At 46.7% G+C, this 24,617-nt stretch overlaps 1 protein-coding gene across 1 annotated transcript in view; it reads left to right on the top strand.

The window, feature by feature from the left end:
• LOC106565414 (inactive dipeptidyl peptidase 10) overlaps window positions 1–24,617 on the top strand; it is a 39,800-nt gene that overhangs the window by 12,377 nt on the left and 2,806 nt on the right. Inside the window, exons 5-16 of the mRNA XM_082959563.1 lie at window positions 18,678–18,772; window positions 19,981–20,098; window positions 20,593–20,747; window positions 20,952–21,049; window positions 21,164–21,287; window positions 22,210–22,314; window positions 22,531–22,622; window positions 22,733–22,780; window positions 22,990–23,108; window positions 23,191–23,238; window positions 24,235–24,333; window positions 24,426–24,492. Coding sequence (XP_082815689.1) covers window positions 18,678–18,772; window positions 19,981–20,098; window positions 20,593–20,747; window positions 20,952–21,049; window positions 21,164–21,287; window positions 22,210–22,314; window positions 22,531–22,622; window positions 22,733–22,780; window positions 22,990–23,108; window positions 23,191–23,238; window positions 24,235–24,333; window positions 24,426–24,492 — 1,168 coding nt within the window. The remainder of the gene's footprint in view (window positions 1–18,677; window positions 18,773–19,980; window positions 20,099–20,592; window positions 20,748–20,951; window positions 21,050–21,163; window positions 21,288–22,209; window positions 22,315–22,530; window positions 22,623–22,732; window positions 22,781–22,989; window positions 23,109–23,190; window positions 23,239–24,234; window positions 24,334–24,425; window positions 24,493–24,617) is intronic.

Raw genomic sequence — 24,617 nt, 5'->3', positions numbered from 1 at the left:
GGAGCGTCGCTGGAGGCTCCGGACTGGGGAGCGTCGCTGGAGGCTCCGGACTAAAGAGCGTCGCTGGAGGCACCGGACTGAAGAGCGTCGCTGGAGGCTCTGAAGTGAGGAGTGTCATTGGAGCATCCAGGCGGAAAAGCGTCGCCGGAGGCTCCGGACTGGGAGGCGTCATAATAGGTTCCGGACTAGTGACCGTTGCTGCTGGCTCCATGCCATGGATCATCTCTAGTGGTTCCGCACCAAGGATCATCACTGGAGGCTTCTTACCATGGATTATCTCTACAGGTGCCGGGCCATGGATTATTCCTACAGGCTTCGTGCCATGGTTTATCCCTACAGGCTCCGGACCATTTATAATCCTTCCAGGCTTTTTGCCAAGGATTACTTCTTCAGGTTCCGGGCCATGGATTACCTCTTCAGGCTTCGTGCCATGGAATATCCCTACAGGCTCCGGGCCATGGATCATCACTAGAGGCTTAGTGCCATGGATCATCTCTACAGGCGTCGGACCATCGATTATCACTGGAGGCTTTGTACGAGGAGCAGGAACCGGTCTCACCAGACTGGGGAGACGCACTGAGGACCAAGTGCTCAAAGCAGGCACCGGCCGTACTGGGTTATGGATGCGCACTGGAGGGAGAGTGCGAAGAACAGGCACAGGACGTACTGGATTCTGGAGGCGCGCTGGAGGGAGAGCGCGAGGAGCAGGCACAGGACGTACTGTGCTATGGAGGCGTACTGGAGAGAGAGTGCGAGAGGCAGGCACATGCTTACCACAAAAAGCACGGGGAATTGGCTCAGGTCCCAGTCCTGGCCCAGCCAAACTACTCGTGTGCCCCCCAAAAAAAATGTTTGGGGGCTGCCTCTCGTTCTTCCCAGGTAGGCTCCGATATCGCTCGATTACCTGGCCCCAAGTCCAGTCTCTCGTCTCAATCCACTGTGACCAGTTGTCCATTTCTGCCCGGGCACACCGCTTGATCCAATCATGGTGGATAGTTCTGTAACGCGGGTCGTATAAAGGAGACCAAGGTGCGGCGTGTGAAGTGCTCATATTTACTTTTAATGAATATATTTAAACAAAACAACCGAAAACAGTTCCGTCAGGTGACATACACTAAACAGAAAAAAACTACCCACAAAACCCAGGAATAAAAAACCCTACTTAAATATGATCTCTAATCAGAGGCAACGAGGATAAGTTGCCTCCAATTAGAGATCAACCCAAACAATCCCAACATAGAAATAGAAAAACTAGAACTTAAACATAGAAATAGAAAACATAGAACAACCCAAAACACCCCGTCACGCCCTGACCTACTCTACTATAGAAAATGACATCTTACTAGGATCAGGACGTGAAGTGGGTCTCGGGTTTCTGGGATAATGGTGTTGATGTGAGCCATGATCAGCCTTTCAAAGCACTTCATGGCTACAGACGTGAGTGCTACGCGTTGGTAGTCATTTAGGCAAGTTACCTTAGTGTTCTTGGGCACAGGGACTATGGTGGTGTGCTTGAAACATGTTGGTATTACAGACTCAGACAGGGAGAGGTTGAAAATGTCAGTGAAGACACTTGCCAGTTGGTCAGCGTGTACTCGCAGTACACGTCCTGGTAATCCATCTGGCCCTGAGGCCTTGTGAATGTTGACCTGTTTAAAGGTCTTACTCACATCGGTTGCGGAGAGTGTGAACACACGGTCGCCTGGAACAGCTGATACTCTCAATCATGTTTCAGTGTTACTTGCCTCAAAGCGATCATAGAAGTAATTTAGCTCGTCTGGTAGGCTCGTGTCACTGGGCAGCTCTCGGCTGTGCTTCCCTTTGTAGTCTGTAACAGTTTACAAGCCCTGCCACAACCGACGAGCATCAGAGCCGGTGTAGTACGATTCAATCTTAGTCCTGTGTTGACGCTTTGCCTGTTTGATGGTTCATCGGAGGGCATAGCGGGATTTGTTATAAGCTCCCGGGTTAGAGTCCCGCTCCTTGAAAGCGGCAGCTCTACCCTTTAGCTCAATGCAGATGTTGCCTGTAATCCATGGCTTCTGGTTGGGGTATGTACGTACAGTCACTGTGGGGACGACGTCATAGATGCACTTATTGATGAAGCCAGTGACTGATGTGGTGTACTCCTCAATGTCATCGGAAGAATCCCGGAATATATTCCAGTCTGCTAGCAAAACAGTCCTGTAGCTTAGCATCTGCTTCATCTGACCACTTTTTCATTGATCGAGTCACTGCTGTTTCCTGCTTAAATTTTTGCTTGTAAGCAGGAATCGGGAGGACAGAATTATGGCCAGATTTGCCAAATGGAGGGCGAGGGAGAGCTTTGTACGCGTCTCTGTGTGTGGAGTAATGGTGGTATAGAGTTCTTTCCCTCTGGTTGCACATTTAACATGCTGATAGAAATGAGGTGAAACGGATTTAAGTTTCCCTGCATTAAAGTCCCCGGTCACTAGGAGTGCCGCCTCTGGATGAGCGTTTTCCTGTTTGTTTATGGCGGTATACAGCTCATTGAGTGCGGTCTTAGTGCCAGCATCGGTCTGTGGTGGTATGTAGACAGCTACGAAAAATACAGATGAAAACTCTCTTGGTAGATAGTGTGGTCTACAGCTTATCATGAGATACTCTACCTCAGGCGAGCAAAACCTCAGGACTTCCATAGATATCGTGCACCAGCTGTTGTTTACAAATATACATAGAACATCACCCCTTGTCTTACCAGAGGCTGCTGTTCGATCCTGCCGATACAGTGTATAACCAACCAGCTGTATGTTATTCCTGTCATCGTTCAGCCACGACTTTGTGAAACATAAGATATTACAGTTTTTAATGTCCCGTTGGTAGGATAAACGTGCTTTTAGTTTGTCACATTTATTTTCCAGCGATTGTACATTGGCTAATAGTACGGATTACAAAGGCAAATTAGCCACTTGTTGCCTGATCCTCACAAGGCACCCCGATCTCCTTCTGCGAAATCTCCATCTCTTTCTCCTGCGAATGACGGGGATGAGGGCCTGTTCGGGTGTCTGGAGTAAATCCCTCTCGTCCGACTCATTAAAGAAAAATTATTAGTCCAATTCAAGGTGAGTAATCGCTGTTCTAGTGTCCAGAAGCTCTTTTCAGTCATAAAAGACGGTAGCAGCAACATTATGTACAAAATAAGTTACAAACAATGCGAAAAAACTAACAAAATAGAATGGTTGGTTAAGAGCCAATACAATGGCAGCCATCCTCTCTGGCGCCATTATTCTCATCTCAATGCATCCTCTTGCACTGAGATGCAGTGCCTTAGACCGCTGCGCCACTCGGGATCCCTTATCTCACCAGCGCAGGTCCGGGACAAAGAAGAGAAAGAGACAATGAATCTAAGACCCTTTTATAAGAGTTGTATGCATTCAACATCTGAGTTATTGACTAATAGCATTGCTGTTGAGTTAACGCCCAATCAGATATCAGACATACAGGATGTAAAGACAACTGAATCTCTGTTACTCAGAGGTGTGACAAAACGGGGGTTGGAGAGATAATGCAGCATTCCTAAGACAACACAAAGGAAATCCTTGCATACAGTGTAAAGAGTCACTTCGGGGCTGCCCTACAATATGGCTCTGGTCAAAAGTAGTGCAGTATGTAGGGCATAGGGTACCAATTGGGACACTTCATGCTGCTGTTGACATGCAGAGCACAGCACAGCTCATCAAGTCAACACAAATCATGAAACTGTCTTCAGGTTTGTTGTAGGGGACAACGTTACAATGTGAGAGAAGCTCAGTATATGTTTTATGGAATGTACTCTTGTAATTAATACATGTTGATGTTGACTGTTCTGCATCTTAGCTGCACTTTAGAGAATCAAATAACTCCCCCCAAGGGACTGACTATACTTCTGCCTCAAGGACCCCTTACTACCTGTTCAATAATGGCCCAATTCTGACCCTAGTTAAGCGCCCTCAAATGGAACATAATACTCTTTTTATGCACTTTTCTCTATATGCATATTCCGAACTTGAACTTAAGCATGAGAATTGTGTGCTATTCACCTGTTATAAGTTTTGGGTAGAGATCGAATAAATAAAGGTGTGGTGGAGGTGTCTACAGATACCTGTATTCTGACCTTGACTTAATTCCCTTATAATTTCACCACCAGTTCCAAATAGAAAAAGCATCTACTTAATTTTTTCTGAAATAACACCATTCTCTATGCACTGTAATTTACAACTCTATAAGAGTGATTGATAAGAGCTAGGTAAATGAGTAATCCATTTGGATAAGGGAATTGTAAATATAAATTACACTTGTTTTGGATATATTTTACCTTATAATCGCTGGAGACAAATGTGAAACCAGTCATATGGCAGCAAACTGAAGCATATCAACATATCAACTTTCCCACAGTAATGTTTATGAAATGCTGTGCCATTATGCAGAATTTAAATTGTACTGCCTTTTAACTTGCAGGGATGGGCACTCTCAAATATCCCAAACTATCAGAACTCAGGATAAGACCCAGATGCAGACAGCTAGAGTCACATATGTTTATTGACCCAAACAGGGGGCAGGCAAGAGACAGATCAAAGGCAGGCAGAGGTATGTAATCCAGGGCAGAGTCAATAAGGTAAAGAACAGCAGGCAGGCTCAGGGTCAGGACAGGCAGAGGTTCGTAAACAGGTCAGAGTCAGACAGGTACAGAACGGCAGACAGGCTCGGGGTCAGGGCAGGCAGAATGGTCAGAACCGGGGAAACTAGGAAACAGAACTTGAGAAATCAGGGAGATGGGAAAACACGCTGGTAAGACCTGACAAGACAAGACGAACTGGCAACAGACAAACAGAGAACACAGGTATAAATACACTGGGGATAATGAGGAAGATGGGCGACACCTGGAGGGGGGTGGAGACAAGCACAAAGACAGGTGAAACATATCAGGGTGTGACACAAACTTTCTTTGTCTCCTATTTCTATAATATTGTTTATCTTCATGTGCTTCTTCTGAAAACACCGTCAAAGCCGTGTGGTTGTTGCTGACGATCATTAGTAACAGTTGACAATATAAACAAAAGACATGCAGTCTAATTAAATCATTTTTATTTTTATTTCACCTTTATTTAACCAGGTAGGCCAGTTGAGAACAAGTTCTCATTTACAACTGCGACCTGGCCAAGATAAAGGAAAGCAGTGCGACACAAACAACAACACAGAGTTACAAATGGAATAAACAAACATACAGTCAATAACACAATAGAAAAAAAGTCTATATACAGTGTGTGCAAATGGCGTGAGGAGGTAAGGCAATAAATAGGCCATAGAAGCGAAGTAATTACAATTGAGCAAATTAACACTGGAGTGATAGATGTGCAGATGATGATGTGCAAGTAGAAATACTGGTGTGCAAAAGAGCAAAAAAGTAAAAAACAATATGGGGATGAGGTAGGTAGATTGGATGGGCTATTTACAGATGGGCTGTGTACAGCTGCAGCTATCAGTAAGCTGCTCAGATAGCTGATGCTTAAGGTTAGTGAGGGAGATATATGTCTCCAACTTCAGCGATTCTTGCCATTCATTCCAGTAATTGGCAGCAGAGAACTGGAAGGAAAGGCGGCCAAAGGAGGTGTTGGCTTTGGGGATGACCTGTGAAATATACCTGCTGGAGCGTGTGCTACGGGTGGGTGTTGTTATGGTGACCAGTGAGCTGAGATAAGGCGGAGCTTTACCTAGCAAAGACGAATATGTAGCGAGGGCCAGCCAACGAGAGCATACAGGTCGCAGTGGTGGGTGGTATATGGTGCTTTGGTGACAAAACGGATGGTACTGTGATAGACTGCATCCAGTTTGCTGAGTAGAGTGTTGGAGGCTATTTTGTAAATGACATCGCCGAAGTCGAGGATCGGTAGGATAGTCACTTTTACGAGGGTATGTTTGGCAGCGTGAGTGAAGGAGGCTTTGTTGCGAAAAAGGAAGCCAATTCTAGATTTAATTTTGGAGGTGGATCAGGGAATCACCCGCAGCAAGAGCGACATCGTTGATATATCCAAAGAAAAGAGTCAGCCCGAGAATTGAACCCTGTGGTACCCCCATTGAGACTGCCAGAGGTCCGGACAACGGGCCCTCCGATTTGACACACTGAACTCTATCTGAGAAGTAGTTGGTGAACCAGGCGAGGCAGTCATTTGAGAAACCAAGGCTGTTGAGTCTGCCGATAAGAATATGGTGATTGACAGAGTCGAAAGCCTTGGCCAGGTTGATGAAGATGGCTGCACAGTACTGTCTTTTATCGATGGTGGTTATGATATCATTTAGTACCTTGAGCGTGGCTGAGGTGCACCCGTGACCAGCTCGGAAACTGGATTGCACAGCGGAGAAGGTACGGTGGGATTCAAAATGGTCAGTGATCTGTTTGTTAACTTGGCTTTCGAAGACTTTAGAAAGGCAGGGCAGGATGAATATAGGTCTATAACAGTTTGGGTCTAGAGTGTCACTCCCTTTGAAGAAGGGGAATCACCGCGGCAGCTTTCCAATCTTTAGGGATCTCGAACAATACGAAAGAGAGATTGAACAGACTGGTAATAGAGGTTGCAACAATGGCGGCGGATAATTTTAGAAAGAGAGGGTCCAGATTTTCTATCCCAGCTGATTTGTACGGGTCCAGGTTTTGCAGCTCTTTTAGAACATCTGCTATCTGGATTTTGGTGAAGGAGAAGCTGGGGAGGCTTGGGCAAGTAGCTGCGGGGGGTGTGGAGCTGTTGGGTTAGCCAGGAGGAAAGCAGGGCCAGCCGTAGAGAAATGCTTATTGAAATTCTCGATTATCGTGGATTTATCGGTGATGACAGTGTTTCATAGCCTCAGTGCAGTGGGCAGCTGGGAGGAGGTGCTCTTATTCTCCATGGACTTTACAGTGTCCCAAAACTTTCTGGAGTTAGAGCTACAGGATGCAAATTTCTGTTTGGAAAGGCTAGCCTTAGCTTTCCTACCTGACTGCGTGTATTGGTTCCTGACTTCCCTGAAGAGTTGCATATTGCAGGGACTATTCGATGCTAGTGCAGTCCACCACATGATGTTTTTGTGCTGGTCGAGGGCAGTCAGGTCTGTAGTGAACCAAGGGCTATGTCTGTTCTTAGTTCTACATTTTTTTGAAAGGGGCATGCTTATTTAAGATTGTGAGGAAAGCCCTTTTAAAGAACGACCTGGCATCCTCTACTGACGGGATGAGGTCAATATCCTTCCAGGATACTCGGGCCAGGTCGATTAGAAAGGCCTGCTCGCAGAAGTGTTTTAGGGAGTGTTTGACAGTGATGAAGGGTGGTCGTTTGACCGCGGACCCATAGCGGTTGCAGGCAATGAGGCAGTGATCGCTGAGATCCTGGTTGAAGACAGCAGAGGTGTATTTGGAGGGCAAGTTGGTCAGGATAATATCTATGAGGGTGCCCATGTTTACGGATTTAGGGTTGTACCTGGTGGGTTCCTTAATAATTTGTGTGAGATTGAGGGCATCCATTATGGAGCGGAGCGCAGACTAAGCCATAACAGTTTCAACCACACGCATGGCACAATACTTGTGTCACAGTATCCACAGAAAATGGTGCCCCTCCTCGGCCAGGCGGCGCTCGGCGGTCGTCGTCGCCGGTCTACTAGCTGCCACTGATCTGTGTTTCTGTGTTCATTGTGTTTTGTCTGCCTAGGTCCGCACCTGTTGTCATTTCTGTCATTAGTGGGGGGGTATTTAGTTTGTTCCTTTGGGGTTGTGTGTTGTGCGGGATTGTTTGTTTGTCAGCGGGTTTACGCTGTGGCCGTGTCTTCTCTATCGTTTTATATTGGAGGATTTATTTTCTCGCCGGGCTGCGCCCCATGCGTGATTTTCCCTTTGTGGATTACCTGTTTCCCTTTTGGGTATTGTGCACTCCCAGTGCCTTTTGATCACCTAGTGTTTGGGTGTGAATAAACTTCGAGCTACTGGACGATATCTCCTGCATTTGACTCTACTCCTTCCTCCTGCCCTAAGTACCCGTGACAGAATCCCACACCACCAATTATTATGGAGTCAGCAGGACCCGAAGCAACTTCAGTAGCTGAGCAGGTGTCGCAGCACGCCAGCCTCCTCCACCGCCTAGGCTCGGCGATGGACCAAGTACTGACCCGACTGGAGAGAGGTACCTCCTCCACCAGACCAGCTCCAGTGGCTCAGCTGGCGCCCCTACCGACACCCCCTGAAGTGTGCTCGAGTGGGATTCGGATTACGCCACCGAGGGAATTTGATGGGACGGCCGCTGGGTGTAAGGGGTTCTTACTCCAGATCGAACTGTACCTGGCGACCGTCCGCCCTTCTCCCTCCGACGAGGAGAAAGTGAGCGTCCTCGTCTCCTGTCTTACGGGTAGAGCCCTGGAATGGGCCAACGCGGTTTGGGAGGGCCCAGAATCGGCTCGGGGCGACTACCCGGAGTTCACCCATCGCTTCCGGGCGGTATTCGATCATCCCACGGAGGGCAAGGCGACGGGTGAGAGACTGTTTCATTTGAGACAGGGGACGAGGAGCGCTCAGGACTTCGCCTTGGAGTTCCGGACTCTCGCCGCGGGATCGGGGTGGAGTGAGCGGGCCCTGATGGATCACTATCGCTGCAGTCTAAATGAGGATGTCCGTCGGGAGCTGGCTTGTAGGGACCACGTCATCACCCTCGACCAGCTGGTGGATTTATCCATCAGGCTGGACCACCTACTGGCTACCCGGGGACGTTCTAGTCGGGGTCTGTTCATTCCACCTCCCAGCCCTCCTGCTCCACTGCCCATGGAGATAGGAGGAGCTGCTCCGAGGAAGACCGGAGGGGGGGGGGCCTCTCCTGCACCCACTGTGGACACAGAGGACACACTGCGGACCGGTGCTGGAGGGGTCCCCCCAGGAGTCCGGAGGGCAGGCAGAGCACTACATCGACCCCCCAGGTGAGTCAGCACCAACCACACACACCCAGAGCCCCCTGTCGACCACATGTACACTTCTGTTTGTTTTCCCGATTTTTTCCCCCTCACTCCCAGTATAAGGCACTAGTCGATTCAGGTGCAGCTGGGAGTTTTATGGACCGTGGGGTCGCTAATAGGTTAGGGATTCCCCTGGTTCAGCTGGACCACCCCTTCCCTGTGCACGCCCTAGATAGTCGACCGCTAGGGTCCGGCCAAGTGGGGGAGGTTACTGTGCCACTGGTTATGACGACGTGGGGGGGGTCATGTGGAACGTATCAGCCTATACCTCATCGACTCCCCGGCGTTTCCGGTGGTACTGGGACTCCCCTGGCTAGCCACTCACAACCCTCAGATATCGTGGAGACAGAGGGCTCTTAAGGGGTGGTCGAGGGAGTGCTCAGGTAGGTGTGTAGGAGTTTCCATCAGTGCAACCACGGTGGAGAGTCCAGACCAAGTCTCTACCGTGCACATTCCTTCTGAATATGCCGATTTGGCTATCGCCTTCAGTAAAACGAAGGCGACTCAATTACCACCCCATCGACAGGGGGATTGTGCGATAAACCTCCAAGCTGACGCGGTCCTTCCTAGGAGTCATGTGTATCCTCTGTCTCAGGAGGAGACAGTGGCTATGGAGACATACGTCACGGAGTCAAATAAAATAAAATAAAATTTATTTATATAGCCCTTCGTACATCAGCTGATATCTGAAAGTGCTGTACAGAAACCCAGCCTAAAACCCCAAACAGCAAGCAAAGCATGTAAAAGAAGCACGGTGGCTAGGAAAAACTCCCTAGGAAAAACTCCCTAGAAAGGCCAAAAACCTAGGAAGAAACCTAGAGAGGAACCAGGCTATGAGGGGTGGCCAGTCCTCTTCTGGCTGTGCAGGGTGGATATTATAACAGAACATGGTCAAGATGTTAAAATGTTAAAATGTTCATAAATGACCAGCATGGTCAAATAATAATAATCATAGTAGTTGTCGAGGGTGCAACAAGCACGTCCGGTGAACAGGTCAGGGTTCCATAGCCGCAGGCAGAACAGTTGAAACTGGAGCAGCAGCACGGCCAGGTGGACTGGGGACAGCAAGGAGTCATCATACCAGGTAGTCCTGAGGCATGGTCCTAGGGCTCAGGTCCTCCGAGAGAAAGACAGAAAGAGAGAAAGAGAGAATTAGAGAGAGCATATTTAAATACACACAGGACACCGGATAAGACAAGAGAAATACTCCAGATGTAACAGACTGACCCTAGCCCCCCGACACATAAACTACTGCAGCATAAATACTGGAGGCTGAGACAGGAGGGATCAGAAGACACTGTGGGCCCATCCGATGATACCCCCGGACAGGGCCAAACAGGCAGGATATAACCCCACCCACTTTGCCAAAGCACAGCCCCCACACCACTAGAGGGATGTCTCCAACCACCAACTTACCGTCCTAAGACAAGGCCGAGTATAGCCCACAACGATCTCCGCCATGGCACAACCCAAGGGGGGGCGCCAACCCAGACAGGAAGACCACGTCAGTGACTCAACCCACTCAAGTGACGCACCCCTCCCATGGACGGCATGGAAGAACACCAGTAAGCCAGTGACTCAGCCCCTGTAAAAGCGTTAGAGGCAGAGAATCCCAGTGGAAAGAGGGGAACCGGCAAGGCAGAGACAGCAAGGGCGGTTCGTTGCTCCAGCCTTTCCGTTCACCTTCACACTCCTGGGCCAGACTATACTTAATCATAGGACCTACTGAAGAGATAAGTCTTCAGTAAAGACTTAAAGGTTGAGACTGAGTCTGCGTCTCTCACATTGGTAGGCAGACCATTCCATAAAAATGGAGCTCTATAGGAGAAAGCCCTACCTCCAGGCGTTTGCTTAGAAATTCTAGGGACAATTAGGAGGCCTGCGTCTTGTGACCGTAGCGTATGTGTAGGTATGTACGGCAGGACCAAATCGGAAAGATAGGTAGGAGCAAGCCCATGTAATGCTTTGTAGGTTAGCAGTAAAACCTTGAAATCAGCCCTTGCCTGAACAGGAAGCCAGTGTAGGGAGGCTAGCACTGGAGTAATAAGATCAAATTTTTTGGTTCTAGTCAGGATTCTAGCAGCCGTATTTAGCACTAACTGAAGTTTATTTAGTGCTTTATCCGGGTAGCCGGAAAGTAGAGCATTGCAGTAGTCCAGCCTAGAAGTAACGAAAGCATGGATTAATTTTTCTGCGTCATTTTTGGACAGAAAGTTTCTGATTTTTGCAATGTTACGTAGATGGAAAAAAAGCTGTCCTTGAAACAGTCTTGATATGTTCTTCAAAAGAGAGATCAGGGTCCAGAGTAACGCAGAGGTCCTTCACAGTTTTATTTGAGACGACTGTACAACCATCCAGATTAATTGTCAGATTCAACAGAAGATCTCTTTGTTTCATGGGACCTAGAACAAGCATCTCTGTTTTGTCCGAGTTTAAAAGTAGAAAGTTTGCAGCCATCCACTTCTTTATGTCTGAAACACAGGCTTCTAGCGAGGGCAATTTTGGGGCTTCACCATGTTTCATTGAAATGTACAGCTGTGTGTCGTCCGCATAGCAGTGAAATTTAACATTATGTTTTCGAATGACATCCCCAAGAGGTAAAATATATAGTGAAAACAATAGTGGTCCTAAAACGGAACCTTGAGGAACACCGAAATTTACAATTGATTTGTCAGAGGACAAACCATTCACAGAGACAAACTGATATCTTTCCGACAGATAAGATCTAAACCAGGCCAGAACTTGTCCATGTAGACCAATTTGGGTTTCCAATCTCTCCAAAAGAATGTGGTGATCGATGGTATCAAAAGCGGCACTAAGATCTAGGAGCACGAGGACAGATGCAGAGCCTCGGTCTGACGTCATTAAAAGGTAATTTACCACCTTCACAAGTGCAGTCTCAGTGCTATGATGGGGTCTAAAACCAGACTGAAGCGTTTCGTATACATTGTTTGTCTTCAGGAAGGCAGTGAGTTGCTGTGCAACAGCTTTTTCTAAAATTTTTGAGAGGAATGGAAGATTCGATATAGGCCGATAGTTTTTTATAATTTCTGGATCAAGATTCGGCTTTTTCAAGAGAGGCTTTATTACTGCCACTTTTAGTGAGCTTGGTACACATCCGGTGGATAGAGAGCCGTTTATTATGTTCAACATAGGAGGGCCAAGCATAGGAAGCAGCTCTTTCAGTAGTTTAGTTGGAATAGGGTCCAGTATGCAGCTTGAGGGTTTGGAGGCCATGATTATTTTCATCATTGTGTCAAGAGATATAGTACTAAAACACTTTAGTATCTCCCTTGATCCTAGGTCCTGGCAGAGTTGTGTAGACTCAGGACAATGGAGCTTTGGAGGAATACCCAGATTTAAAGAGGAGTCTGTAATTTGCTTTCTAATGATCATGATCTTTTCCTCAAAGAAGTTCATAAATTTATTACTGCTGAAGTGAAAGCCATCCTCCATTTGCGAAGGCTGCTTTTTAGTTAGCTTTGCGACAGTATCAAAAAGACATTTCGGATTGTTCTTATTTTCCTCAATTAAGTTGGAAAAATAGGATGATCGAGCAGCAGTGAGGGCTCTTCGATACTGCACGGTACTGTCTTTCCAAGCTAGTCGGAAGACTTCCAGTTTGGTGTGGCGCCATTTCCGTTCCAATTTTCTGGAAGCTTGCTTCAGAGCTCGTGTATTTTCTGTATACCAGGGAGCTAGTTTCTTATGACAGATGTTTTTAGTTTTTAGGGGTGCAACTGCATCTAGGGTATTGCGCAAGGTTAAATTGAGTTCCTCGGTTAGGTGGTTAACTGATTTTTGTCCTCTGACGTCCTTGGGTAGGCAGAGGCAGTCTGGAAGGGCATCAAGGAATCTTTGGGTTGTCTGAGAATTTATAGCACGACTTTTAATGCTCCTTGGTTGGGGTCTGAGCAGATTATTTGTTGCAATTGCAAACGTAATAAAATGGTGGTCCGATAGTCCAGGATTATGAGGAAAAACATTAAGATCCACAACATTTATTCCATGGGACAAAACTAGGTCCAGAGTATGACTGTGGCAGTGAGTAGGTCCAGAGACATGTTGGACAAAACCCACTGAGTCGATGATGGCTCCGAAAGCCTTGAGACAGGGATACATACGGGGATACAGGGATACAGGGATACATACGGCCATCTAAATCACCAGTCTCCTCAAGTTTCTTTTTTGTGAAGAAGAAGGAGGGAGGCCTGTGCCCGTGCATTGACTATAGAGGTCTAAATTCCATCACAGTGGGGTTCAGTTACCCACTACCTCTCATTGCTACGGCAGTGGAGTCATTCCACGGGGCGCGCTTCTTCACCAAACTAGATCTCAGGAGTGCGTATAATCTGGTGCGTATCCGAGAGGGAGACGAGTGGAAAACCGCATTTAGTACCACATCTGGCCATTATGAGTACCTCGTCATGCCGTATGGGTTAATTACATCTAGACGTTCCGCTAGCGGAACACCTGCTCCAATATCCAATGATAGGCGTGGCGCGAATTACAAATTCCTCAAAAATACAAAAACTTCCATTTTTCAAACATATGACTATTTCACAGCATTTTAAAGATAAGACTCTCCTTTATCTAACCACACTGTCCGATTTCAAAAAGGCTTTACAATGAAAGCAAAACATTAGATTATGTCAGCAGAGTACCAAGCCAGAAATAATCAGACACCCATTTTTCAAGCTAGCATATAATGTCACAAAAACCCAGAAGACAGCTAAATGCAGCACTAACCTTTGATGATCTTCATCAGATGACAACCCTAGGACATTATGTTATACAATACATGCATGTTTTGTTCAATCAAGTTCATATTTATATCAAAAACCAGCTTTTTACATTAGCATCTGACGTTCAGAACTAGCATACCCCCCGCAAACTTCCGGCGAATTCACTAAGAATTTACTAAATTACTCACGATAAACGTTCACAAAAAGCATAACAATTATTTTAAGAATTATAGATACAGAACTCCTCTATGCACTCGATATGTGCTTTTTGGTGAAAGCACATTTTGCAATATTCTAAGTACATAGCCCAGGCATCACGGGCTAGCTATTTAGACACCCGGCAAGTTTAGCACTCACCAATATCAGGTTTACTATTATAAAAGTTTGATTACCTTTTGTTGTCTTCATCAGAATGCACTCCCAGGACTGCTACTTCAATAACAAATGTTGGTTTGGTCCAAAATAATCCATCGTTATATCCGAATAGCGGCGTTTTGTTCGTGCGTCCCAGACACTATCTGAAATGGTAAATCAGGGTCGTGCGCATGGCGCAATTCATGACAAAAAAAATCTAAATATTCCATTACCGTACTTCGAAACATGTCAACCGCTGTTTAAAATCCATTTTTATGCCATTTTTCTCGTAAAAAAGCGATAATATTCCGACCGGGAATCTCCTCTTAGCTAAACAGAGGAAAGTAAACAAAGCTTTCGGTCGACGCGGGCACGAGCCTGAGTCTCACAGTACTGTAACCAGCCACTACCCAAACGCGCTACTTTTTTTCAGCCAGAGCCTGCAAAGCCACGATTCAGCTTTTTACCGCCTTCTGAGACCCTATGGCAGCCGTAGGAAGTGTCACGGGACAGCTAAGATCCTCACTCTTCAATAAACAGAGACAAGAAGAACGATACCTTGTCAGACAGGCCACTTCCTGCATGAAACCTTGTCAGGTCTTTGCCTGCCAAATGAGTTCTGTTATACTCACAGACACCATTCAAACAGTTTTAGAAACTTTAGGGTGTTTTCTATCCATATGTAATAAGTATATGCATATTCTAGTTACTGGGTAGGAGTGGTAACCAGATTAAATCGGGTACGTTTTTTATCCAGCCGTGAAAATACTGCCCCCTAGCCATAACAGGTTAAAAAATGCTCCCGCTGTCTTCCAATCCTTTGTGGACGAGGTTCTCCGAGACATGCTCGGACAGGGGGTGGTGGTGTACATCGATGACATCTTGATCTACTCTGCCACCCGCGCCGAGCATGTGGCTTTGGTGCGCAGAGTGCTTGGGCGGCTGCTGGAGCATAACCTATACGTCAAGGCTGAGAAATGTGACTTCTCCAAACGAGCCGTCTCTTTCCTAGGATATCGCATTTCCACCACAGGGGTGGTGATGGAATGTGACCGCGTTACGGCTGTGCGTAATTGGCCTACCCCTACCACGGTGAAGGAGGTGCAACGGTTTTTGGGGTTTATCCGGGGTTTTGGTCAGGTGGCAGCTCCCATTACCTCACTGCTGAAGGGGGGTCCGGTGCGGCTGCGGTGGTCGGCGGAGGCGGACAGGGCCTTCCGTCATCTGAAGGTTCTGTTTACTGACACTCTGGTGCTGGCGCATCCGGATCCCTCTTTGCCATTCGTGGTGGAGGTGGACGCGTCCGAAGCTGGGGTAGGAGCAGTTCTATCACAGCGTTCGGGCGCTCCTCCGAAGCTCCGCCCCTGCGCTTTCTTTTCTAGGAAGCTAAGCCCGGCGGAGCGCAACTACTATGTGGGGGACAGGGAGTTGTTAGCCGTGGTCAAGGCTTTGACAGTGTGGAGACATTAGCTTGAGGGGGCACATCACCCTTTTCTCATCTGGACCGACCACCGTAACCTGGAGTACATCCGGGCAGCGAGGAGACTGAATCCTCGTCAAGCCAGGTGGGCTATGTTCTTTACTAGGTTCCAGTTCACCCTTTCATACATTCCGGGGTCTCGGAACCGGAAGGCCGACGCACTGTCGCGTCTCTATGACACAGAGGAGAGGACCATTGATCCCGCTCCCATACTCCCTGCGTCCTGTCTAGTGGCGCCGGTAGTATGGGAGGTGGATGCGGACATCGAGCCGGCGGTTCAGTCAGAACCCATTCCGCCTCAATGTCCCGCGGGTCTGAGGTTCGTTCCGCTTGGTGTTCGCGATCGCCTGATCCGATGGGCCCACACTTTACCCTCCTCGGGTCATCCTGGGGTGGAACGGACAGTGCGAGGCCTGAAAGGGAAGTGCTGGTGGCCCACCTTGGCTGAGGATGTAAGACACTATGTCTCTTCCTGTTCGGTGTGCGCCCAGTGCAAGGCTCCTAGGCACCTGCCTCGAGGGAAACTACAACCCCTCCCCGTTCCACAGCAACCTTGGTCTCACCTCTCGGTGGATTTCCTAACGGATCTCCCGCCATCTCAGGGGAACACGACGATCCTGGTTGTTGTGGATCGGTTCTCGACGTCCTGCCGTCTGCTCCCGTTGCCCGGTCTTCCTACGGCCCTACAGACCGCGGAGGCCCTATTCACCCATGTCTTCCGGCACTACGGGGTGCCCGAGGACATCGTATCTGATCGGGTCCCCAGTTCACCTCCAGAGTGTGGAGGTCGTTTATGGAGAGGCTGGGGTCTCAGTCAGCCTGACCTCGGGTTTCCACCCCGAGAGTAATGGGCAGGTAGAACGCATCAACCAGGATGTGGGCAGGTTTCTGCGGTCATATTGCCAGGACCGGCCAGGGGAGTGGTCGAGGTTCGTGCCATGGGCCGAGATGGCCCAGAACTCTCAACGCCACTCCTCCACTAACTTGTCACCTTTTCAAATTGTATTAGGTTATCAGCCGGTCCTAGTGCCTTGGCAGCAGAGCCAGACGGAGGCTCCTGCGGTGGAGGAATGGGTACAGCGCTCTCAGGAGACCTGGAGGGCTGTCCAGGAGTGCCTGAAGCGGGCTATCGGGCGACAGAAGGAGAGCGCTGACCGCCGCCGCAGTGAGGCTCCCGTATACAATCCAGGGGATAGAGTCTGGCTCTCGACCCGGAACCTGCCCCTCCGCCTGCCCTGCCGAAAGCTGGGTCCGCGATTTGTGGGGCTGTTCAAAGTCCTGAGGAGAATAAACGAGGTGTGTTATAGGTTACAACTCCCTTCATATTACCGCATTAACCCCTCGTTTCATGTGTCTCTCCTCAGGCCGGTGGTAGCTGGTCCACTGCAGGACGCTGAGGTGCTGGAGGTCCCTCCGCCCCCCCTGGACATCGGGGGGGCCCCGGCGTACACAGTCCGGGCCATCCTGGACTCCCGACGTCGGGTAGGGGGCCTGCAGTACCTCGTGGACTGGGAGGGGTACGGCCCGGAGGAGAGGTGCTGGGTTCCGGTGGAGGACATTTTGGATCCCACTATGCTCCAGGAGTTCCATCGTCTCCGTCCGGACCGGCCGGCGCCTCGCCCTCCGGGTCGTCCCCGAGGCCGGCGTCGGCGCGCTACTGAAGCCGCGCGTCAGGGGAGGGGTACTGTCACAGTATCCACAGAAAATGGTGCCCCTCCTCGGCCGGGCGGCGCTCGGCGGTCATCGTCGCCGGTCTACTAGCTGCCGCCGATCTGTGTTTCTGTGTTCATTGTGTTTTGTCTGTCTAGGTCCGCACCTGTTGTCATTTCTGTCATTAGTGGGGGGTATTTAGTTTGTTCCTTTGGGGTTGTGTGTTGTGCGGGATTGTTTGTTTGTCAGCGGGTTTACGCTGTGGCCGTGTCTTCTCTATCGTTTTATATTGGAGGATTTATTTTCTCGCCGGGCTGCGCCCCGTGCGTGATTTTCCCTTTGTGGATTACCTGTTTCCCTTTTGGGTATTGTGCACTCCCAGTGTCTTTTGATCACCTAGTGTTTGGGTGTGAATAAACTTCGAGCTACTGGACGATATCTCCTGCATTTGACTCTACTCCTTCCTCCTGCCCTAAGTACCCATGACAACTTGGCTGTGTCATCACACAGTTTAATGGTTAGTGCAGGCAATAGACAAGGATATAGCCTACTATTGTACACTATTCTCCCTACTTTAATCCTATGTACACTAATCTTCCAACATTACAATGGAAGAATGTGGCAATCAGAATGAATCAAACCACCATTTTCTTTCATGCGTAAAGGCTCTCCAAACCAGTTTTTTTTTATAATCTACAAGATCAGAGTATTTTCAAATCTACATGCAGATATTTAGATGGCTTTCTTTCATTTATCCCTAATATTCTGAACCCATTCTCTCGATGTAGTCTACTGAGTCTGTCGACAGAATTCGAACTAAAACATACACTGCATTTATAGGGATGGCTTAAGATAAATATACTGAAAACCCTATTGAATAAAAACTCCATGAGAAAATCTGTTGGCCAGCAAGTGGGATGGTTTTCAGTGGTTGAATTACATTTATTAAATGTGCGCTAGGGAACCCCTCCTGCAAAGCATGTTACACACCTTCATAAGGTGTTTGAATACCAACAACTGAGAAGTGCGTAGGAAAGGCGTACGTAAGAAAGGTGTAATTTCCTAAATTGGAATCGGGCTCTATTAGAACAGTTTCCAATCCCTAACATAACCATCTGAGGCATTGATGAAAGGTTGCTCATTGAATTAAGAAACCTATTAACAAAATACACATATGTATGTCACATGCAGTACATGTAAAATACATGTATATTTGACATAAATCCAATGGCCTTTATATTACATTACACTTTGCAGTTTATTCGTATAGCAGACACTCTCTTTACTTTAGGAGAATCAGGACGGTTTCCGGATTAAACATCATTCTCAATGGAAAATCTCAATCCAAAGTGGGGTTTTTTGTCCACAACTAGGCTTAATCTGGGTCTGGGAAACCAGTCCTTCGTGTTTCAACAACAACTCTGTCATCTGTATATTTGCCAGTCTCACCATTGCATGGCTTCTACTCTAACCCCCCTCTGTAGATGATGAGGTGGCCTTTCGCACCAGGGAAGGGCACATCCTGAAACACAGCCTGAGTGAGAACCTCACCATCTCTCTGCTGGGCGGAAGCATCCTAGTGAGTACAGACGCAACAAACAAAACTCTGCTCCAAGGTGGTTGATTGACAGACTGATGGATCTTCAGCATACATATCCATCCTCCCAGTCTCCCACAGGTGTCAACTTGTATTTGAGAAATAATCACTCCTCCCACTGCAGTTTTTATTTGCATTTTGATATATTTGTTTCTGTTTTACAAGAATCTGAATGACACAAAGTTTCAAGTGTCACCAGACCAGAAGTATATTCTGCTGGCGTACAACTTGCATCTGGTAGGTAATGTTTAACAGTCAGTGTATCTATTGAGGAATATTTCAAGACAAAACTGGCAACTTACTGCTGATTTGTATCTATAGCTCCACCCCTGTTTAAATAGACTGATTTAATTCTGCTCTAAGCAATGTCTTCATCTTTTAACAGGATATTTTAATTAAGATGGGACTAAGCTAAGATTATTGAGCGAAAACAAACAAATCGGAACACTGTTATGCTCCCAAAGGGCTTGTTTTAATCAATTCAGAATCTGGCACAGTTTCTCTTTTGGGATGGGCATTTATTGTTCTTAAAGACTTGGAAACGCCTCAATGCAAAGAATTTAAAAAATGTGGCAGCACCAGCAGCTATGTATCCATGGTAACTATTATTGGAAAATATTTGGACTGTGTATTCATTTTAGGCAAGTCCTTTACTGTTGATTTGATTATATTCCTCTCCTCTGCCCTTGATAGGTGTTCTCAAAATCATTTTCAGCCTCCTATGTAATTTACAGTGTGGGTACAGGGTAAGTATTATTGATAGCATGATAATGTATTCCTATATTGTGCAATCAATCCAAACCAACACATCCAAATGTAATATGATGCATAACAGGTCATCTGGTAATTTAACAGTTTACTTCAGCCAATACCATGAATTTAAAATAAAGTTGTTGTGTATGCATGTGTTTGTGTGTATATTCTCATGCATTTCTGTGTTTGTTTCTCGCAGGGACTTTCTTGAGCTAAACCCACACGGAGTGAAGCCATCTGCTCTTCAATATGCCGCATGGGGTCCCCATGGAAATCATTTGGTGAGGCCCTAAGGCAGGAGTGCACAACATGCGGCCCACAGCCCAAATACGTCCCGAGAGATGCTCTTTTTTGGCCCATTATGTTCATACACTGTATGTTAATTTGTGTGTGTTATATTTTCATTGAGTTACATAGGCACTCTGTTATTTTGGCAGATCTACATCTTTCAGAATAACCTCTACTACCAGCCCGGTGTGTACAGTGGTCCTGTACGTCTCAGCACTACAGGCAGTGGGTCTGTTATCAACGGGCTGTCAGACTGGACATATGAGGGTGAGAGAGACACTGCCTCTGTAGAGTAAAATCCTACTTACTTACTTAGTCCTCTTCTTCCCAGGTAGGACATAAGGCTGCAACAATCTTCTGCCACTGGAGTCTGTCTTTGGCCACAGCTTGCGCCCTGTCCCATGAGAGACCCAGCTCACCCAGCTCATCCACTGATCGTCGCCATGTAGTTTTTAGCCTGCCTCATTTGTGCTTTTCTGTTAGTGTCCACCTGACAGAAAAACACCATAGACATCACTTATATATATTTTGTCATATACTACACTTTACCTCATAAATGATAATAGATCTATAATATGCAATATATATGAATGTAATGTACTTGAATGTGCCTGACATCACAAATGAAGTTCATGTAGAAACATTACATTCTTATCAATCTATATTAAGAATTCGTGAGCTAGAGTCTGTGTACTATATACAGTAGATGGGTCCATTTACACCTGCTACTGCATGTTGACTGTCATGTTATGTGTTTCCAGAAGAGATCCTCCAGACGTATCCTGCCTACTGGTGGTCTGGAGACGGGGTACGGCTGGCGTACCTGTCCATCAACAACACACACACACCCAATGTGGAGATCCCTCGTTTCACTGGAGGGCCATACCCCACAGGAGCCTACTATTCATACCCTAAGGTGAAATGTATAATAACAATAATAATAATAATGTCAATAAAGACTACTTTTATACACCTTAACTTAAGATAAATTCCAAGGTCATCTCCTCTGCCATAAACCCTCTTGGCAGAGGCTACAATAAGATGAATTGTGTTCAATACAGAATGTCTTTGAACAATTGTATCTATGCAGAATGTGTTGATGTGCATCCTTCCCTTCCAGGCAGGAGATAATATCCCGGCAGTTACTCTTTACGTGGTGAACGTCTTCAGCCCTGCTCACACTCTGAGGATGACTGCTCCAGTCTCACTCAAAAACAGGTACTGTAGGTACACATTTAAATCAGTGTATTTATTCTCTCCATATGTAAATCGTTTTTCCAGACCTAAATCTCGGTGTTTCTCCCTTCTTTCTGTCTGCCTGCCTGTGTCCAGAGGTCATTACATCTCCATGGTGAAGTGGACCAGTGGGACCAGGCTGGTTGTGCGTTGGTTGAACCGGGTCCAGAACCAGTCTGTTCTCTCTGTGTGCGAGGCCACCACTGGAGTCTGCTCACAGGTGATACACTGATCAGTTGTATAGGGAGTAGATCCATCATTTCTAGCAGCTGGATGTGATTCATGTGGATGCTTATTGGTTGTCAATGATATGTATGAGTGAATAAATAAGAGATTCCTTCTATATTTTTAATTAAGATGCAATGTAATGCCTTTTTTCTGTTACAACCCTCACAGAAACGCAAAATGACCATGGATGTCTGGCTAGGGCAACCACAGGTAAATTCTGCATACTAATCACTTTAACCAAGATCAACCAAAAGGCTGAATCTATTCACAGAAAATGTATAAGAAATGGGAAAACTTGCTGTGTTTCATTACAGTTTTCAAGACCGTTATTATATGTAGCGAACCTGGTTTCAGTTTCCTGGACAAGTAAGAACCCTGAGGGGAGGATTTGCCTATTCTAATCATTAAGTGATTCGATTCAATTAAATTAATGTGGTTGCATGAAGACAAGATAAATTAAGATGAGGAAGACATGAATACAAGATAAATGGATTTCAGTGGGACTTGGAGGGAGAGAAATGGAATACTAAAATGAGTAGTGTTAAGTAATGGGAATGAGTCGAGATGATTTGGGCCCACAGTTTCTCTTCTGACCACGTGACCTTCGGGTCTGGTCAGGTCACATTGACAGGAAAACCTCTACTAGGCCCTAGATCAAGGATGGGCAACTCCCGTCCTCGGGGGCCTGATTAGTGTCACACTTTTGCCCGAGCCCCAGCTAACACACCTGACTCCAATAATCAACTAATCATGATCTTCAGTTTCGAATGCAATTAGTTGAATCCGCTGTGTTTGCTCAGGATGGGGAAAAAGTGTGACACCACTCTGACCCCCAAGGACTGGAGTTGTCCATCTCTGCCCGAGATACTGTATGATGACTTACAACTGTGGAAATGACTCTTTCCGGCCAACAGGAGGCCCCCCTCTTCTCTAGAGACGGCTCCATGTTCTATGTCACTCTGCCTGCAGCACAAGGGGGTCACGGAGAGTATCGACACATAGCTGTCCTCCCTACTCAGGTCAGAGTTGCGTTTCAGCCTTATCTTATTGCTTTATCTTATTTGGCCCAAGTCAGTCTATTTTGAATGGCTAGGGTTTTCTCCTCACTAGCCTCTTTCACAATGACCCCTTCATCTGCCTTTAAGTCCCTCTCTCCCTCCCTCTTACACGGTCTCTATCGCTGTGTCCTTAGCTTGTCTCTCTCTCTCTCAAACTCAATTTCTCTCTCCCTGCAGCCTTTGACTACCCCCATGTCTCCACGATTCCTGACATCAGGGCAATGGGATGTGATGTCACTCTGTGGCCTGGATGAAGACGCAGAGAAAATGTAGGAGGAGTAAAGAGATTTGCTTATCCCTAGCATTTGCTGGTGCGACTGCAGCTGGCATTAATGTAACCACAGCACATCAGCCTGATATGGTTTCTGTCTGTTTGCAGATACTTCATCAGCACAGAGGCATCCAAACAAAACAGACACCTTTACAGGTAAATATGCACAAGGTCCTATAATTATACCATAATCCATAAATAGATCAATATGTTTTTCCTGACCACGTGACCTGACCAGCAAAACTCTAAGCACTAGCCCAGACTTTACCCTGGTAAAGTCCCTTTGTCGGGAGTAACTCAGGTCCATAAGAAATGTTTACATCGTTCAGTCTGAATGTTTTCTATTCACTGTTCCTCTCTCTCAGTGTGAACCTCCGGGGTTTTTCTCAAAGACACTGTCTTACCTGCACACTCTCAGAGACCTGCCGCTTCTACAAGCCACAGTTCAACCCCAGCCTCACTCGTGTTATCCTCCACTGCTTGGGTGAATCTCTCTCTCTCCATCTATCTCTTTCTCTCTTTCTTTCCTTTTTTCTGTCCTTCATCTTGATGTCTCGTTGTTGTAGGCCCTGGCATCCCCAGAGTGACCGTCCACAGCACCAGACAACATTTCAGTGAGTTCTACACAAGTTATTTTTCCATGTCTTAATATGTCTACTGGGTTTCATAATTGAGCTACAGTATATACAGTATAAATGCTTCCTGTATGTTTGGCCCCACATTCCATCTTTACTCATTTTTTCTAAACAAATGGGATGGGAAAGGCTAAGGGGAGTATTTGTGTTTGTGGCCATTTTCGAGCTGATTACATTAAACACTGTTTGACTATAGCCTTCGTCCTGTCCTTAACTCACAACTTGAATTAGCTATTTGACAATATATTGTCTGAGCAGAGGCTGATATTGAGCACAATCGAATATGTGTAGATGTCTTACAATGTCGGCAGCTGTAGCCCTAAAACACTTGAATGATTTTTAGTTCAGCCAGATGTTTTATGTTCAGTATTCAGTCACTGGTGAGGATGCGTCCCAAACAGCACACTATTCCCTACATAGTGCATTGCACTCCTTTTGACCAAAGTCCTATGGGCCCTGTGTCACGTCCTGACCAGTAATAGGGGTTATTTGTTATTGTACTTTGGTCAGGACGTGGCAGAGGGTATTTGTTTTATGTGGTTCGGGGTGGTGGTTTGTTTAGTAGGGTATTTGATTTATGTATTCCGGGGGTTTTTGGGCACTGTTCTATGTTAGTGTATTTCTATGTTCTGTCTAGTCTTTTGTATTTCTATGTTTTGTTAATTGGGGTTGGACTCTCAATTGGAGGCAGGTGTTTTCTAGTTGCCTCTGATTGAGAGTCCTATTTATAGGTATGTGTTTGTTGAGTACTTTGTGGGAGATTGTTCTGTGTATAGCCTTGTGCCTTACCAGCATGTGATAGTCTTTGTTTTGGTTCTCCTTCTTGTCTGTTTATAATAAAGAAGATGAGTGCACATTTCCCCGCTGCATTTTGGTCTATATCCGATGACAACCATTACACCCTGGTCAAAAATAATGCACTGTAAGGGGAATAGGGGTGCCATTTTGGACGCAAACTGAGTGTTGTTTTCTTAGGGTACAAGGTCCTGGAAGACAACAAGCCTCTGTCTGAGGCGCTGGAGGGCAAACGGCTCCCCATCACACACTACAGAACCATTACAGCTGACCACTATGGTACAGTAAACTCTGAGGAAACCACTCTTTTTCTCAGAGAACTTATTATGACTTACCATGAATTGAGAGCAACTGTGGTATCCATGTTGCAGATATGCATCTAAAGCTGGGTCTACCACAGGGGTATGAAGAAGGCCTGCATCCTCTCCTCATCATCGTGTAAGATCTGCAAAAAGAAGCAAGCATGAAAATGTGAAACGGTTTTGCACTGAGATAAGAAATGGCCATCGAAACAAAGACCTTGCAAACTAACATTTCATAACGATAAGATCAATATTTTTGAC

Source organism: Salmo salar, chromosome 12 (genome assembly GCF_965601325.2).
Source record: "Salmo salar chromosome 12, fSalSal1, whole genome shotgun sequence".
NCBI lineage: Eukaryota > Metazoa > Chordata > Actinopteri > Salmoniformes > Salmonidae > Salmo > Salmo salar.
This window is presented reverse-complemented; position numbering and strand designations above follow the sequence as displayed.